Here is an 18,924-nt window from a genome sequence, read left to right as displayed (position 1 = left end):
GCTATCAAAGAAAATGTGTATTTTATAGGGGTAGGAATCGTTTGGTACCTCTCGATTCGAATTGATGCTAGGGGTCACGATTCGATTAAAAATCTATTCAATTTTTTTTGCAATTTTTATTACATAAAAATAGATAAAAATAAAAAAGATTTTTTACATTTGTGAATTGAGGTGACACAGGGAATTGCGATGACCGGACTGACCTTATAGTTTCCCCCCACAATCCTACACTCATCAGACCACTGTCTGTTTACCTTCAAAATGGAACTATGCCAGAGCCTTAGCGATTTTCATGAAACTACTACTAGCCGTTGCATAACCTCAATTACAACACATGGTGTCAGTACAGATTTCTCACCCGAAGACTTTCTGGAATTATTCGATCACAAAATCTGTGCAATCAGGGTAAAACTACAGACTAGTCCTAGACAAATGCATATGAACACCGAATCATCCTCCATACCAACCATGCTGCATGCTGAGGCTTTCACTCACCTCAACCCTATCTCTATGGAAGCATTCCTCAAGCTAATAGAATCATCCAAACACATCAGCTGCCTTCTCGACCCCCTTCCTAGGTTAACGCCACAGTATATGGTTAGCACATGCATTCAATATGTTATCAACTGGTGGTTAGCAACATAGACATAATAAAGTTAGCAATGTTACACACAGTCTGCAGGTAGGCCCTACCTCCGCGACTACTTCACTCAGAGCAGCTGTCAATCATAGCTGTCAATCATAACGTCTCACCCCCTTTTTATATCGTCAAGTAATATCCATCCATCCATCCATCATCTTCCGCTTGTCCGGGGGTCGGGTCGCGGGGGCAGCAACCTAAGCAGGGAGGCCCAGACTTTCCTCTCCCCGGCCACTTCCACCAGCTCTTCCTGGGGGACCCCGAGGCGTTCCCAGGCCAGCCGAGAGACATAGTCCCTCCAGCGTGTCCTGGGTCTTCCCCGGGGCCTCTTCCCAGTGGGACGTGCCCAGAACACCTCACCAGGGAGGCGTCCAGGAGGCATCCTTATCAGATGCCCGAGCCACCTCAACTGGCCCCTCTCGACGCGGAGGAGCAGCGGTTCTACTCTGAGCCCCTCCCGGATGACCGAGCTTCTCACCCTATCTCTAAGGGAGAGCCCGGACACCCTGCGGAGAAAACTCATTTCGGCCGCTTGTATTCGCGATCTCGTTCTTTCGGTCACTACCCACAGTTCGTGACCATAGGTGAGGGTAGGAACGTAGATCGACTGGTAAATAGAGAGCTTCGCCTTTCGACTCAGCTCCTTCTTCACCACAACGGACCGATGCAGAGCCCGCATCACTGCGGACGCCGCACCGATCCGCCTGTCGATCTCGCGCTCCATCCTTCCCTCACTCGTGAACAAGACCCCGAGATACTTGAATTCCTCCGCTTGGGACAAGATCTCCTCCGCGACCCGGAGATTGCACTCCACCTTTTTCCGGTCGATAACCATGGCCTCAGATTTGGAGGTGCTGATTCCCATCCCAGCCGCTTCGCATTCGGTTGCGAACCGCTCCAGTGAGAGCTGGAGGTCACGGCCCGATGAAGCCAACAGGACCACATCATCCGCAAAAAGCAGCGACCCGATCCTGAGGTCCCCAAACCGGACCCCCTCAACGCCCTGGCTGCGCCTAGAAATTCTGTCCATTTAAGTTATGAACAGAATCGGTGACAAAGGGCAGCCCCGGCGGAGTCCAACCCTCACCGGGAACAAGTTCGACTTACTACCGGCAATGCGGACCAAACTCTGGCACCGGTCGTACAGGGACCGAACAGCCCCGATCAGGGAGTCCGGTACCCCGTACTCCCGGAGCACCCCCCACATGAGCCCCCGAGGGACACGGTCGAACGCCTTTTCCAAATCCACAAAACATGTGTAGACTGGTTGGGCGAACTCCCATGCACCCTCCAGAACCCTGCCGAGGGTATAGAGCTGGTCCACAGTTCCACGGCCAGGACGAAAACCACATTGCTCCTCCTGAATCCAAGGTTCGACAATCCGACGGACCCTCCTCTCCAGCACCCCTGAATAGACTTTCCCAGGGAGGCTGAGGAGTGTGATCCCCCTAAAGTTGGAGCACACCCTCCGGTCCCCCTTTTTAAAGAGGGGAACCACCACCCCGGTCTGCCAGTCCAGAGGCACTGTCCCTGATGTCCACGCGATGTTGCAGAGTCGTGCCAACCAAGACAGCCCTACAACATCCAGAGCCTTAAGGAACTCCGGGCGGACCTCATCCACCCCAGGGGCCTTGCCACCGCGGAGCTTTTCAACCACCTCGGCGACCTCAGCCCCAGAGATAGAAGGGCCCCCCCCAATGTCCCCAGACTCTGCCTCCACGTCGGAACGCGTGTTGGTGCGATTAAGGAGGTCTTCAAAGTATTCCTTCCACCGATCCAGGACGTCCCCCATCGAGGTCAGCAGCGCACCATCCCCACCATATACAGCGTTGACAGTGCACTGCTTCCCCCTCCTGAGTCGCCGGATGGTGGTCCAGAACCTTTTCGAAGCCGTTCGGAAGTCATTCTCCATGGCCTCGCCGAACTCCTCCCACGCCCGGGTTTTTGCCTCCGCGACCGCCAAAGCCGCATTCCGCTTGGCCTGCCGGTACACATCAGCTGCCTCTGGAGTCCTACCAGCCAACAAAGTCCGATAGGCCTCCTGCTTCAGCTTGACGGCTTCCCTCACCTCCGGCGTCCACCACCGAGTCCGAGGGTTACCGCCGCGACATGCACCGACCGACTTGCGTCCGCAGCTCCGGTCAGCCGCCTCAACAATGGAGGCCCGGAACATGGCCGGAACATTCGGACTCAATGTCCCCGCCCCCCCCCCCGAGACATGGTCGAAGCTCTCCCGGAGGTGGGAGTTGAAGCTCCTTCTGACAGGGGATTCTGCCAGCCGTTCCCAGCAGACCCTCACATTACGTTTGGGCCTGCCAGGCCTGACCGGCGTCTTCCCCCACCATCGTAGCCAACTCACCACCAGGTGGTGATCAGTTGACAGCTCCGCCCCTCTCCTCACCCGAGTGTCCAAGACATTCGGCCTCAGATCCGACGACACGACTACAAAGTCTATCATCGAACTGAGACCTCGGGTGTCCTGGTGCCAAGTGCACATATGAACACCCTTATGCTTGAACATGGTGTTCGTTATGGACAAGCCGTGTCTAGCACAGAAGTCCAAAAACAAAACACTGCTCGGGTTCAGATTGGGGGGGCCGTTCCTCCCAATCACGCCCCTCCAGGTCTCACTGTCATTGCCCACATGAGCATTGAAGTCCCCCAGGAGGACGAGGGAATCTCCGGGAGGAGCGCTTTCCAGCACCCCTCCCAGAGACTCCAAAAAGGGTGGGTACTCTGCACTGCCATTTGGTGCATAAGCACAAACAACAATGAGGACCCGTCCCCCCACCCGAAGGCGGAGGGAGGCTACCCTCTCGTCCACCGGGGTGAACCCCAACGTACAGGTGCCGAACCGAGGGGAAACAAGTATTCCCACCCCAGCTCGACGCCTCTCACCGAGGGCAACTCCAGAGTGGAAGAGAGTCCAGCCCCTCTCAAGGAGACTGGTTCCGGAGCCGATGCTGTGCGTTGAGGCGAGGCCGACTATATCTAGCCGGAACTTCTCTACCTCGCGCACCAGCTCCGACTCCTTTCCCGCCAGCGAGGTGGCGTTCCACGTCCCTAGAGCTAGCTTCTGCAGCCGAGGATCGGACCGCCAAGGCCCCCGCCTTCGGCCGCCGCCCGTCTCGCACTGCACCCGACCCCCATGACCCCTCCTGCGGATGGTGAGCCCACTGGAAGGGGGTCCCACGTTGTCTCTTCGGGCTGTGCCCGACCGGGCCCCATGGGAAAAGGCCCGGCCACCAGGCGCTCGCCATCGAGCCCCACCCCCGGGCCTGGCTCCAGGGGGGGGGCCCCGGTGACCCGCTTCCGGGCAGGGGCAACTGAGAACCATTGTTATTTTTCTTCATGGTAGTTTTTGAGCCACGCTTTGTCTGATCCTTCGCCTGGAACCTGTTTGCCTTGGGTGACCCTACCAGGGGCATAAAGCCCCCGACAACATAGCTTACAGGATTATTAGGACACGCAAACCCCTCCACCGCGGTAAGGTGGTGACTCAGGGAGGGGTCGTCAAGTAATAGCTTAATTGAAAACAAACTGTTGTTTGACTTTTATCAGACTATGTAAAGGACAGGTATGGAACATCAGTAAAAAGGAAATGTGAACACTATAACTACTTTGAACAAGAGAACGTGTAGGCCTACTATTTTACATGTAAAACATGTTGAGAGGGTACCCTGGCTCCGTCTGTGGACTTCCTGCACGGCTAGAGCCCCCTACTGAAGAAGGTTATATTGTAGGCCTACCAACCCAGTTGAGAGGGTCCTTGCCGTGGACCACGGAATGGGGCGGGGTCAGATATATAGGAGGGTCCAGACGTCCAACCCTGCCCTGTAATACTTCTGATTGGACTGCCATTCCCTTCACTAAAAAACATTGTTGCTGCCTTTTTTGTAGTGGTCCGTTTCAACAAAGAAGAATATTTTGATACAGGGTTTGCATTTTTGTGTTTGTTGCGTAGGCTTGCCTATATATTATAATAGTGTAGCCTACAGTAGACTAGTAGCCTAGTAGATTATGGACATCATCTCGATTAGGTGTTTTGAGATTCTGTGTTCTGAGATTGGGCAGGTGTGTTCTACCTCTCAGGTCTGACTCCACAGGTGATCCACCTCAGCAGGGACTCGCCAGCTATATATCTTATATTGATCATATTAAGGATTAAGAAGGTTGATGTGTGGTTAAAAGTTACATTTGTTCTGTGCTTACTTGCCTCAGTATGTCAATGTGTATGCAGCCAGTATTCATATTGAAACAGGTAACCTATTTCATGCTAATAGATAGATGCATCGTCTCAGCCAGGTATTCTGTTATAAAAATCATTTCTGTTGAGATATCCTGATAAAGTGGTGCCATCACCACTGTAAAAGTAGTATTGCCAAATGTTATCGTCAGACACAATGATGGATGCATAAAATAATCATAAAGATACCTATTTTTCTATTGTGTTTATTGTATGTTGTGCGTAATTATGGATATTCATGCAATGTAACAGGGGCGTTGTTACTTGTCTACTGGGGCACAGGCTCCTCATTGCTCATATAAAAAAAATATATATATATATATTTCAAGATGGCTGCGTAGGCCTACATGAAGTGTGAAAAATGAAAAAACTTTCCCTTGCTTAACCCACTATAATTACAGTTCGGGGACGTACGTTTGATATCAGTTTAGGCATATCCTCAATAGTTAGTGCGAGCGTAATAGACCACACGAGACCATTTTTTTCGCAATAATTTAAATGCTACTGTTTTTTGAGCTTCATGTAATATCACATTTTGGACTCATGTTGTTATCATGCTTAAGTCTAGATAAGATGATTGGTAGGCCTATTACTTATAAACTTTCTTTAGTTTCATTATGTTTTCTTTGCCTACCTCAATTCTTACATGTTTGCCGACCCCTCAACTTCTGTGCATGCTGCAGATATTATAGCAAGCCAGAAGAGCGCGCGGACATGGAAATGTGCGGGCAGAATTTCAGTTAGGCAGCGTTGATTTCACAAGCGTTGATTTGGATACTGTTTCTTTTGATTATCAATCTAAATGAATGCACTGACAAAGTAAATTGTTAAAACTCAAACTTGAGAATTTGCTGGGGCACAGCAGATTTATACTGGGGCGGCTGCCATGTCCTGATATGTCCTCGCAATTATAATGTGATAACCAATGAGATGCGATGATGAGTTTGACATGCAACCCATGAATGTAAGCGTGCGTGTGTCAATAAAGCCCGTCTTTATATTTTAACAGCAAAGTTGATTCCTCACCGTGTGTTTTTTTTACGTGAAAGTAGTATTTGGATAGCACTGGGTACAGGACGTAGTAACGCTGTACAATTCACACTGTCAACGATTTTCCTACCTATTTAGTTTAAAAACTTTAAAAACATAGGAATTGCACTTTTCTGTCAACAACGCATTGTTTTGGGAGAGACGCCGCACGGTCAAGTCAAATTATGACGTAATACAAGGATTGTGACGCACTTTACCAAATGATAATAACTAATCCAAAACAATCACATCTGTCAGTAGTAATGAAGGAAATGTTCATTAGGCAAGGAGTCGAAAAACTTTTCATTTTGTTGAAGTGATTTCCTTTTTTGTCATCCTTACTGAGTGTAAAAACATGGATGACATCTCAAAACATAAAAGACTACGAGTATGGAGGCCTAAACAGAAGGTAAGTCTGGTTATTTTTAAGTAGGCCTAGCTAAAACGATTAAAACACAAAAATATTGGGTTCTTTAGATTATTGAGAATTATTTCTTTCTTTCTTTATTGTGAGTTTAACAGTTGTGTTTAACACTGACCTAACTTGATAAGTACCGTAGACCTAGTCATAATTCATATTTCCAAGTTATATTTCTTAATCAAAAGATAAAAACAATTCTGTTCAAGGCACCTCTCTCTTGTCGTGTTTCACTGCTAATTGTAACCTCAGTTCCACTTACCCCACCTTGTTTGTGTGTGTGTGTGTGTGTTTACATGGTGTGTGTGTGTGTGTGTCCAGCCTGCGCGTCTCCGTGACACAACTGTATCCCAGTTGCCCCTGCCACCCTGTAGGCCAGAGCCTGGACTGAAGTTTCCTACCCTGCAGCCCCATGACAGGAAGTCCCCAGAACAGCAGAACCTCCTCCAGGTAAGAACAGCTGCCTGGAGAAACTCAACACATTTGATATTATATTCATTTAGCAGACTCATTTGATCCAAAACGACATGCAAATAGTAGAATCAGAAGTGTAGTGTAGTTGAACAGTATTCCGGTGGTTACAGCCAGGGAATGGCATCTGTATTTGACCAGATAGTGTAACACTAACATCATCTCAAATATAATTCTGATAATAGTGTTAGTGCTTTGGAAACACATGCCTCACCCATGTGGCACAGAAGAACCAATTTAAGAGTTTTAAACTTTGCCTGAGGACTTATCAGAGCATTTTGTGATTGTAAGCAGTTTCACTCTATGGACCTGTAGGTTGGGAGAGGAAGTTGAAGCATACAATATAAGTATGTTGTTATGGTGATGTAACATCCGCCTTTGCCATTAATAATGTTGTTGCCTCATCAATGCACTAAGGCCGGCCGCAACACCAAGGCTGGCAGGAAGGCTGCAGGATCTGACAAAGCTGGAGGGGCTAACAAGTGGCCCCAGGCAGAGTCCTGGAGGGTTGATGTGGGCACTGGAGGCCGTAAGCCAGCTGCTGAACAAGGTTCACACCTGGCCCAGAAACTGTCAAGACCAGGCAGGATGGTGAGTAAAAGGTCCTCATCCCCTCACTGAGTACTACAGACACCACCTACTTCCCCTCAACTTAATCTACCTCCACGTCTCCAACAACTCTAACTTTGATGTTACTATGACTTGCTAAGCGTTTGTCTTGCCTGCAGGTGATTGGTGGTGCATGTGTGAAGATGCCTCCCATGTCCAAGACCAGCTACTGTGAGTATCGATTTATTAATGTATCAAAAGTACAACATTCATGATTAAATGATCACTTTCTATCAAGAGAGGGATCCAACAATCACACTATGACTTTCCTCTACATGTAGGTGTTCTTCCACCAATAAGACCATCAGCCTCTGTGCCGTTCAGCCCAGAGGAACCTAAGACCCTAAGCTGCAGGTCCACACCAGATGATGGGGAGGGAACAAACTCCTTTCTACCTCCACCTTCATCTCCACCCACATCACCTCCGTCTCCACCTCTAACTCCACGACGACCTCAGGCTCAGTCTCCACCGTCTTCACCTCCCACCCTGGATGACCCAGTGACCCGGGAGACCACGCCCCAGCCTCTGTTAGAAGCTATGACGTCCCATTCGTAAGTGTCCCTGTTAACGTCCTCTTTAGGCTACTGCCCTGATGAACACAAGGTTACGATGTCTCATTAGTTGTCATTGTACTGTAGAATGTAACACATCCGTTCTTGTTCTTGTTACAGTCAGTGGAGACTCATCAAAAAGGTCCTGTTGAGAAAGGTAGATAAACTGTTTATTTTATAACTCACAATATTTTTCACTCAGCTTGACAATAACTATGTGTATCTGTACTGCGATTGAATTTTCTCCCCCTTTTTTACGCTGCCTTTCTCTCCTCTCTCTCCACGTCCTTTTCTCTGTCTCTTTTCCTCTCACCCTTTTTTTTCTCTCTCTCTCTCTCTCTCTCTCTCTCTCTCTCTCTCTCTCTCTCTCTCTCTGTCTCTCAGAACAAGAACATAGCTGAGCTGGAGAAGCATTCAGAGGAGATGATGGAGTGGGTTCTCCATGTGGTCGATGAGGGGGTGCTGCCCGCTATGGCCCTTTACCAGGTCCATCACCTCAGCCAAGACCCAGCCACCAGGAGCCCTAGTCCCAGGAGTGAGGCCAAGGGTGTTGCCAGTTGCCACAACCTCAACCTCACTGCTCAAAAAATGCTGGACACCGTTGTGCAGATGGCACACTCGGCCTCCAGATCCGTCTCTGATGACGAAGACTGCGAAAGTGACGAAGGCTCCTCTGTCTCGTCCTTCGACCAGGCCGAGTATGACCTGGACCGCCTGCTGGTGTCCCAAAGCACTGGTACGAGGGTGTTGCAGGCGAGGATCGACTGCTTCTCCGAGGAGCTGATTATTCAAATATATCATCTGCTCCTGGAGACACAGATGGGACGATTCCCCTCGGCAAGCCGCTGCCACTCCCAGCCCAACGTCCAGAACCTGGAGGCCAAGCAGTGCCTGGACTGGGAGCTCTTCAGTCCTTTGATGTACAACTTCCTCTACTTGGCATTCAAACAACTGATGGAGAACTTCCTTGGCCTGGTCATCTTTCTTCCGGACGAACGTGTCCCGATGAACGATCACCTCAAATGGATGTGGAAGGAGGACAGGGCCGACTCCGACAGCAATGCATCCTTAGACGACAGTGACAGCAGCGACTCGTCTCTGGACTGGTCCTTCAAGTTTCCGCCGGGCCCCAGCCAAGGGATTGTTGGTAGAAACAGCTCACAGAGCAGGCTGCGGCCATCTTCCTCTGCCAGCCAGGACCAGAGGGGGGCACTAGAGGCCATATCTGAGGTGTTAACCATGAAGGTGGGAGGTGTCCTTCACTGTACCTGCAATGACCCAGAAAAAGCCATGGCCATGGTCAACAAAGGTAGAGACATTTTTTACTCAATCACTATATTGACCCCGAAGGGAATTCAGGTGTTCAGGCAACTAGTAACACTGTGTAACTAGAGTTGTAAGTGTTACAGTACTACTGAATGACAGTGTAGGTATAGTTAATAACTATAATATTAATGTTAGCGATCAAAGTCAATCACTGTTTAAAGAAAAGTATAGGTAATAGCTATAATAATAATACTAATAGGATACTTAAAAGTGTGAGTGTGTTTTGTTGTGCTAGGCCTTGATGCTGAGGCCATGGCCAGGCTGGCGGATCTCCTTAGCAGCTCCTCTTCTGAAGCCACTGACCAGGAAGGGACAACAGGAAGTCCCAACCCAGAGTTGAGTTTAGGTTTCACCAACCAGGAAGTTTGCCAGTCGGAGAAGGCTGATATCATTGTCCCCAACAACGATACGGTTGGTTACGTTTATGATTTCCACAAAGAGGAAGAAATGTCAGATTGCCTGACCAAAGCCATCAACGTTGCCACGGAAATGAATATCGAGGAAGATGGGAAGGATGATGGAGCTTCAGGTTTCTCTAAGCAGGTCCAGGTGCTTTCCTGGTTGCCCCCAAGGCCCTCTGAGACCCCCTCCCTCCAGCCCGGGGAGGTTCTGATCCAGGAGAAGGTTTGGACACCCTCCGGGCCCAGTGCCCTGCACCACCAGACCCTGCGGGACCTCCTGCACGGGCTGATGGTACGCTTAGCCCTCCAGGAGTCCCCCTCGACGTCCAGCGCCCCCATCCCCTCGAAGCTAGAGGCTACTCTCCTTCAGGAAGTGGGATGGATTCTTTGGACCCAAGACGGGATCAGCCTCATCCTGGATCACCAGCCACAGAGCCCGTTCTTCAGTGGCACAGACGCCCTTGAGGCCATGTTGGAGGCGGCCTACGCTAAGCTGTCACTCAGCTCTAAAAGTAGCAGGGCCCAGCTCCGCTCTGCTCGCCACGGAGAAGCGGGAGCCATTTGCTGCCTGGCCGAGACCATCGCCACAGTGATCTGCCGCCACGCCGAGGACTGGCGCGCTCCTGCTGTGTCGGATGTTACCGTCCATTTTGAAACAGGTTGTGAGGAGAAGGAGAATGCTCAGGACTCTGCTGGCTTGGAAAAGGTCAATGGAAGCTCCAGCTTCAGAAGAAATGTGAGGATAGATGACGGATCTGAGCTATCTGACGATAGCTCCTCATCCGCCTCCACCTCCCGGTTCTGCCACTCCTCCTCTTCCTCCACCTCTGATTTATCCTCCTCCACCTCCCAGTTCTGCCACTCCTCCTCTTCCTCCACCTCTGATGTATCCTCCTTCACCTCCCAGTTCTGCCACTCCTCCTCTTCCTCCACCTCTGATGTATCTTCCTCTTGGCCCTCCCAAACCTCCAACAGCTCCTCCATCTCCAGGAGCTCCATGGCTCTGGACCCCTGCCCAGATGGAGACAATCTGGGCCATCTTGGAAAGACCAAACCCTCCAGCCTCCAAAGATGGTTCACATTGGTAAGCTGAAAACAACTCCACACACACTGGCACTGGGTAGACTTGATCTTAACTGAGTCTAGGACAAGAAAGGGTTCAAAGTATGCATGTGTAGAATACATTATGTATGAGTAGTAAACAGATGTCATTATTATGTAATATTATTATTTAGCAGATTTCTTTATTCAAAGCCACACACACGGAGGATTTGAACCTCTGACATCTTGATCCACAGCCAAATGCTCTACCACAGCTACACCCATCCCACCACATTAGATAGATAATTACAGTTAATGTAGTTCAGTCAACCCACTCACATATTAGATTTGAGCATTTATTGATAACCATAGACATGGAAATAGGTTTGACTTTGGCAGTGTATGTATCTAGGAGACCCAGTCCCTGCCTTAGCGAGCAGCATTAGCGAGCAACATACATACATAGAATATGAGGCAGTGAACAAATAGATATATAATCCCCCTGATGGATAGAACATACAGACAACAAGGGGGAGAAGGGGAGGGTGGAGGTTGGCAGCAGCACAGATCATACAGCAACCGGGGGTGAGTGTGTGTGTGTATCTGCGCAGCCTTTGAATGCCGCTTAATCGGACGTAGCTCAATGGGCTTGAGCAGGCTAACACAGGTGTAGTTAATGAGCGGATGACGCGCGCTGCCAGAGTGCCATGCCTGAACTAGACTTTGCTCATTTATTTCCTGTCAACATAATGTAAAACACTTAATACTTTTAAGGAATTATGTTTTTCTTTGGTCTCACTTCCATCCCAGATGAGAAAGAAGACCAATGCTGTCACCAAGGTCACACAGAGTACTGCTGCCAAAGGACAGAAGAAGTCTAACTCAGTTACTCCCCTCACCTGTGGAAGTGAGATCATGATATATTGTCAGATCATATTTGTTCATTTACGCTTTCCCACTTTAGTTGGCTCTCCCACCATTTCACACACACACACACAGACACACACACACACACACACACACAGAGACACACACACACACACTTTTCAAGTAAATGGACAGTGCTTGTTATGTGTGACATTATCTCCTGTTGTGTGATGGTGTTCCCTGTCCAGGCCCAGATCCTGCTGAGTCCTCCAGCGTAGAGAAACAAAAGAAGAAGAAGAAGTCCGTTAAAGGCTTCTTCCACAGGATCTCTGCAGTTCTCTCCAAGGCGTTCTGTTGTAGCTGCGAGACTCACCAGTAAAGGCAGCCGCCTGCTTACTGACCTGACTTCGGAGACAGAGAGGACCTGTCCCTTCAACAACCACCGTAGCCATTTCCCACTCTGAAATGCATAACGGAGTTATTAATACTTTTTGTATTAATAAATACAATTAAAAACATTGTCATTTATGTCATACCTCCCTTGTAATTGCTAAGCTTGTGTTTAGGGTTGTGACATCTCCATATCAGGACTGCAGCCACACAAAGGCCAATTATTGTGTGTCACATTAATAGTACACAGCCACTTTACTTCAGTACTTCAGTATAAAAATTAGATAAAACACTAGCTTTTCTAAAGTTTTTAGATACTGTGACGTCACGAGAGGCTGGGTCCTGGAGGGGTGCTACATTCCCCGGAGGTGGATGCAGCCCGGAGCAGCTGTGGCTCCCTCTGCTGGGGGAGTCGGGGGCTCCATCCCTCCCTCAAAGCGGGCGTTCCCGCGCACCTGGGACTGATCAGACCTTGATGACCAGAGGGGTTTTGTTTAAGAGGGAGAGCCACAGTTAGGTGGTGTGTGGGGTTTGGAGAGGAGGAGGATTCCTGCGCCAAGAAGAGGCGCTGTGTACGTTTTTTGAAATCCTATGTGAGTTTGGAAGTTTTTTTTTGTTAATTCTGAAGATCTTTAATAAACTCCTTGTTTTGTTCGACCCCGGTGTCCTCGCACTACTTTGAGCTGTCCCGCTGAGGGCTGTGTAGCCTCTCGTGGCGTCACAATACATATAGTTTGGTCAAGTTTGTGTTGAGAATGTTGACTGTTTCGCAATTAACATTGTGCACCATTCTTATTGATCCCAAGTGGTCTCATCTGCTCACACATCTTTGCCCACACACTGGTGTGTTTGTATGCAAGGGGGGTGTTTGTCTTATTCTTTTATCAAAGAGGAAGACGAGGAAGAGGAGAGCGGGAGGGAGGGAGAAGCAGAAGAGTGCAGGGGAGAAAGGGCAGAATGAGGGATGAGGTGAGGGCAGAGAGAGTGGAAGAAGGAGAGAGGAGGGGAGAAATGGGGGATTGTTGGAAGGGGGAAGGGGGGTGTTATCAAATAGTGGTTCTCACGCACCATAAATCAACGCAGACTACACCGGTTACACTTGGTGCCGTGACCTTTTTTGGATCATCGGATCAGCACTTTGCCAATCACTGTGCTTGTAGGACGACCCGCCTGCTTGTCTTTTGTTTTGCCGCAGCTTCACACATGTTGGACTCTCAGATCGGACATGTTAACTGTTCATGCATTCCCCTGAAAGACTGGCGACGAGCGCTAACTGCTCCATCAGTTGTTACTGTATTTCTAAGCGCAGTTGCCAAGGGAGAGTTCGTTTTGACATCCTCGTCATGTTTGAGGATGCTGTTACACATGCTGCTTTTAGGCCTGTTAACCCTCCTCCTCGTTGTCTGTATAGGCAGCCCATATCATCCAGGTGGCACGGTCTGACTTCAGCAAACCACGATTGTCTTCTGTACACCCACGGTGTTGTTGAGGTCAACGAAGCATGGGAACGGGTTTTGGTATAGAAATTGTGTCTTACTAGTCAGTAATATCGAATGCATAGTAGTAGTTCACGTTACATGACAGTGCTTGGATTTCATCCTAAAACAGGTCACACTGACTAATAAACTGTACTTCATCCTATCCAAACACTACTGACAAGATTTAGGCAGAATCCCAATACTCTGTCTTACCCCTAGCCCTTACCCCTAGCCCTATAGCTTTGCGCGTTCCCGTGAGAGTAAGTGGTGTCCCAATACTCTTTTTGATTATTATTATATATTTTTTTCTTCACATATCTTATATAGCACTTTCTGTAAGTACTCAAAGTTACTTTACAGATTCCAGTATTCATTCAGACACAGTCATACCGGTGGTGGTAAGTTGCAACTGTAGCCACAGCTGCAACTTACACTGGGACAGACTGGGACAGACTGACAGAAGCGTGGCTACCAATCAGCGCCCTCCGACCACAACCAACATTCATACGATGCAATGTCTTTATGATGGTGGGAGAAACCGGAGTACCCCGGAGGAAAGCCACGCAGGCGTGGGAAGAACATGTAAACTCCACACAGAAAAGTCCTGGAACGACTGAGGTCCAGAGGGAAAATATGGCATTTTGAAAGTAGCCTACATTTACGGTAGCTATCTAATGGTAGACTACAGAGAAAGTGTGATATTTTTATGTCAGTTTTGGAGCGACAGAGGGAAAATATTTTTGTTGACACATTAAATGGAACCGAATGAGGAACCGAAATTTGCATTCTAATCCGGTCCGATTCCTACCGGTTGCGGAGGAACCGGTCCCATAGTGGAACTGGGTTTCGGTACCAAACCCTAATGATAGGCATGAACATCTAACCAGGTCTAACCAAGTGTATGATTAAATCATACACTTGCCCTGTTTATATCATATTGTAGGTTGGGGAAGATCTCGTAAGGCCGGAGACGCTTGGTGTTTGTCCCCGGCTTGGGAAACCCAATTCAATTCTGGTTAGATGTTCAGGGAGATAATTGACTCGTTAATATCTGACTCCAATTTTAGAAATGTGCACAAGTGCGTTACCTGTAACCTTGAGCGCTAAACAGTTAATGACATGAAACTCTGGCGTAGGTAAAAATCGTCTGCTTGATCAGAGCATCGACCCTAAAGTATGCGCGTTCACTAATCAGTCGTTTATCATTACTATAATATGGATTAAAAAAAAAGAAGTGTATTTGGACAGTCGGTTTTCTCAATTAGGTCAGCCCAGGAATGTAACCATCTCTCTCAAAACATTCGAGAATCAACCTCATCCAACTGTTTTAAAAGTAATCTCAAAACATGGTTGATAAATAACCAAAAATGTGATCACTAGTGGGTAAGCAGTATAACTTGTATATTGGGATTGTATTTTATTGTTTCTTATTTTATTTTATTGTATTTATTGTCAATGTTATGTTTGATATACGTTAATGCCTTTTTTTTAGGTTGTATAGCCTTTTTCCTTCTGGCAGAGGGACTGCCAATGGAAATTAGCCTTTTGGCTATAATTGGGTGCCTAACGCACCGGAGCTGTATCGTAAACAGAACTCAAAGTTAGTGGTAAAAACTTCTTCCTATATACACCCAAACCTGACTAAAATGGGGACACCGGTCATATGACTGAAAAGTTGTCTAACGCATACAAATTCAAATTGGATCATTAATCAAGGCTGCAGTAGACCAAGTGGTGCCCTTGCAAGACAAGGGAATATGTGTAAACACATGTTGGTCTGCTGCAAGCACAAACTCTGTAAACCCTGTAAATGTACATGTTACAGCAATACAATTATTTATAGAATGTAATACATAAAATAAGAAACACAATCATATCAAACATGACATTAAAAGCTGTTTAGAACAATATTTACAAGAACACAACTTTTAATGATAATTTCAGAGTCTTCCTCGGTCCACCTTCCTCTTCAACTGTTGAGACCACCTTTCCAGAGGTGTGTCATTAAGGTGTGATTGTCATTTTAGCATTCATGCAAATCAACGACTGTCCCAGACGAGTGTCTGGGTGACCAGTGACAAAGGGGCTGCCAAAACAGCCCTACAATATTGAAGAGAAGGGCTTTCTAATTACATAAATGTATGCGTGATTATTTAAGGAAAATCATCCTTTTACAATAATCTTCTCCGTTCGTACTTCTTTTTCAACCACTTTTATTACAAGATAAAGGAACACTTAGAGCATATGAAATATACATAATTATGTGGGCAATAAAAAAACATTCTTTTGTTTAAAAGTTATGACCATTCTGGTGATAAGTGGAAAAACCGGAATCCCCCCCCCCCCCCCCAAAGAACTAGCGCTATCTAGCTATATTCCTCTCCATAACTAAAAGGGTTTTACTTTTTTCCACCATCAAATTGTCCAAACAAGTAATAGATATTTAGCTTAGAGGGTACATAGTGTAGCTAGCTAATGTTTATTTAGCAAGTTTCACAGAAATATGCAAAAAACAAGGCTATACAGTACTACTACTGGGACAGTTTGGCCCTAGACATCACTGCTTTGGGGTTTTTCTATTGTGGACACGCAGGTGACTCTTCAGATGGCCACTTGTTTTACATGAATAGTCACAGAGGTCACAGCTGTAGGGCTTCTCTCCAGTGTGGATCCTGCTGTGAATTGTGAAACCGCTACAACTGCTAAAGGTTTTACCACAGAGGGCACAGTAGCGCTTCTCTCCAGTGTGGATTCTGCGGTGAACTGTTAAACCGTTACTACTGCTAAAGGCTTTATCACAGAGGTCACAGCTGTAGGGCTTCTCTCCAGTGTTGGTTCGGCGGTGTATTGTGAAACTGTTGGCATGGCTAAAGGTTTTATCACAGAGGTCACAGCTGTAGGGCTTCTCTCCAGTGTGGACTCTGCGGTGAACTGTTAAACTGTTACCACTGCTAAAGGTTTTATGACAGAAGTCACAGCTGTAGGGCTTCTCTCCAGTGTGGATTCTGTGGTGAATTGTGAAATCGTTAGCCTGGCTAAAGGTTTTACCACAGAGGTCACAGCTGTAGCGCCTCTCTCCAGTGTGGGTTCTGCGGTGAATTGTGAAACTGTTAGCATGGCTAAAGGTTTTATCACAGAGGTCACAGCTGTAGGGCTTCTCGCCAGTGTGGATTCTGCGGTGAACTTTTAAACTGTTACCACTGCTTAAGGTTTTATGACAGAGGTCACAGCTGTAGGGATTCTCTTCAGTGTGGATCTTGCAGTGAACTTTGAAATTGCCAGAGTGGCTAAAGGTTTTACCACAGAGGTCACAGCTGTAGGGCCTCTCTCCAGTGTGGATCCTACGGTGAACTTTGGCATTTGCAGCTTGGCTAAAGGTTTTATCACAAAGGTCACAGCTGTAGGGCTTCTCTCCAGCGTGGATCTTCATGTGCTTTTTAAGGTTATTGGATATGGAAAAGCTCTTCCCACATATATCACAGTGAGGTGTCTTCATAATTCAGCTCTATCTGGATCCTGTATCTAGTCTCTGGAAGATTTTTTCTCTCTAGTTGATCCTCTGTCTGGTTACTGCTGTTTCTGGTTGAGTTTCCCTCTGGTTGAGTCTCTCTGTGGTATCTCTGCTCAAGTTTCTGTAGTCTCTCTGGTTGAGTCTCTGTAGTCTCTCTGGAGCCTTAAGGTGTCTTCTCTGTCTAGTCTCCGCCCATGATCAAGTATGATTGGCCAGTAGGGGATCTGGAAGAAACAGTTCCAATGAGAACTCAGCTTTCACATGAAGGAACTCTTTTGTCTGTCATATTGTCCACTTTGCATATGTAATGTTGATCATTTGGTGAGAGGTGTATGTTTCTATGATTTCTCTTTTACTGGAGAAACACAACACTGTGATAAATACGTAATCTCTGGCATACAACTCCTCATAGTATTTTTTTTTTTTTTCAAAATAATAATAGCCTATAATAAGCATTACATGTAAATTAACAATAAAATGACTGGATTGGAATTACAACGTTTTAAATCCAATAATATTAATATACTATATTGCATGTGTCTCATTTTCAATTTAAAAACAGATAGTTACAACATAGAAAAGAAATGACGGAATGTTTATGAGCGCTCAATTTCTATTGGCTCCACTGCAGCAATACAGAACACAGCTGTCTTTATGCTGCCCACGAGGGCGGTCATATTAAAGTTCGCAAAACTGGAGTAAGTAGCTTGAGACTCACAAGACTGTGCATCTACACAACATTAAATCATATTACATACGCGTTCAACAACGTACTAAAATATCCCCATTGATAAAGACAAACACTGAATCTAGCTAACAACACAATCGAGCTAGCTAGTACCGAAATTAGTTTAAACCCAAGCACAAAGTCGCAAATCGTGGATACAACGTCAAAAGCTAGCACTTACCTTCATAAGTGTTAGGACTGCAACATAGCTTTGATCTTTAAATACATTAGGTCTCAAAACTTCACTTTACGTATGACAAACTATATTGATTTAGAGCTCAAGTAACCGTGAATACAAAACGTTTGTGATGAAACGACCGGCGAGAGTAGCCGCTTGCAGTCGGGGAGGAGTTAAAAACAGCTCTGTGAAGTAGTGATGGGCATTCCGGCTCTTTTTCGTGAGCCGGCTCGTATGGCTCAGCTCACCAAAAAGAGCCGGCTCTTTTGGCTCCCGAACGGCTCTTTAAAAAATACATGTTTTAACTATGAATTTGACTATGATGGGTGTGAAAACAATTTGAATTAAATTATGAAATCAAATCATACTCGACCGTAACCACATATCTTTAAAAATGCATTGATTTGTCATCTCCTCCGAGTTTTGACTACTCTCTGACTGTGTGTGAGTTGGCTCGGCCCTCCCTCATGCAGGATTGACAGGAACAGAATGTGAGGATGATCGTGTGCGCCTTTAAGCCTACAAGTATTGTTTTTGTTGTTCTTTGAATTAGTCAATTATTTTAAATACAATTAAAATTCATTCTTTCATAATCATTTAGTTTGTATACGCTGTATTAATCTATTAAAAATAGAGTCGGCTCTTCAGATATGCGAGCCAGCTCCCGACGTTCACCTTCAAGAGCCGGCTCTTAGAGCCGGATCGTTCGCGAACGACCCATCACTACTGTGAAGTTGGTGAAGTATTTAATGATTGGCCAGACTCACACACGACAACTTTGACGCGTGTTTTGTAATTATTCTGACACCTTCAGTTTCACCAACAATGCTCAAATCCGGACCAAACAGTTTAATTGAATAGAAAATGTGTCGAAGAAATGGTTTTAGTCCGCCTCTTCACTAACGGAAAGACTAAGTTTAATTATAAATAAAGTAAAGTAAGCAAACAGCGCTTGATCGGCCATGACTGACATCAACGCAGCAAACCACTAGAAGCTGGAATGTCCGACTTCACAGAGCCGTTTTCAACTCCTCCCCGAC

At 46.8% G+C, this 18,924-nt stretch overlaps 2 protein-coding genes across 2 annotated transcripts in view; one reads left to right on the top strand and one right to left on the bottom strand.

Annotated features, from left to right (window-relative positions):
• Positions 1 to 18,924, top strand: part of commd6 (COMM domain containing 6) — a 215,549-nt gene that overhangs the window by 111,880 nt on the left and 84,745 nt on the right. The window lies entirely within an intron of this gene.
• Positions 15,665 to 17,968, bottom strand: LOC134017707 (zinc finger protein ZFP2-like). The gene is made up of 2 exons (XM_062457661.1): positions 17,888 to 17,968; positions 15,665 to 17,203 (listed from the first exon to the last, which is right to left on the bottom strand). Exon 2 carries the CDS (start codon positions 16,962 to 16,964, stop codon positions 16,026 to 16,028), a length of 939 nt encoding a protein of 312 aa, XP_062313645.1. The 5' UTR covers positions 16,965 to 17,203; positions 17,888 to 17,968; the 3' UTR covers positions 15,665 to 16,025.

This window comes from Osmerus eperlanus, chromosome 3 (assembly GCF_963692335.1).
Source record: "Osmerus eperlanus chromosome 3, fOsmEpe2.1, whole genome shotgun sequence".
NCBI classification, from domain to species: domain Eukaryota; kingdom Metazoa; phylum Chordata; class Actinopteri; order Osmeriformes; family Osmeridae; genus Osmerus; species Osmerus eperlanus.
Note: the sequence above shows the minus strand (reverse complement) of the source record. Positions and strands in the feature narration are given on the sequence as shown.

Excerpts from the sequence above, each read along its gene's own strand:
- LOC134017707 (XM_062457661.1), bottom strand. The coding sequence starts at position 16,964 with ATGAAGACACCTCACTGTGATATATGTGGGAAGAGCTTTTCCATATCC.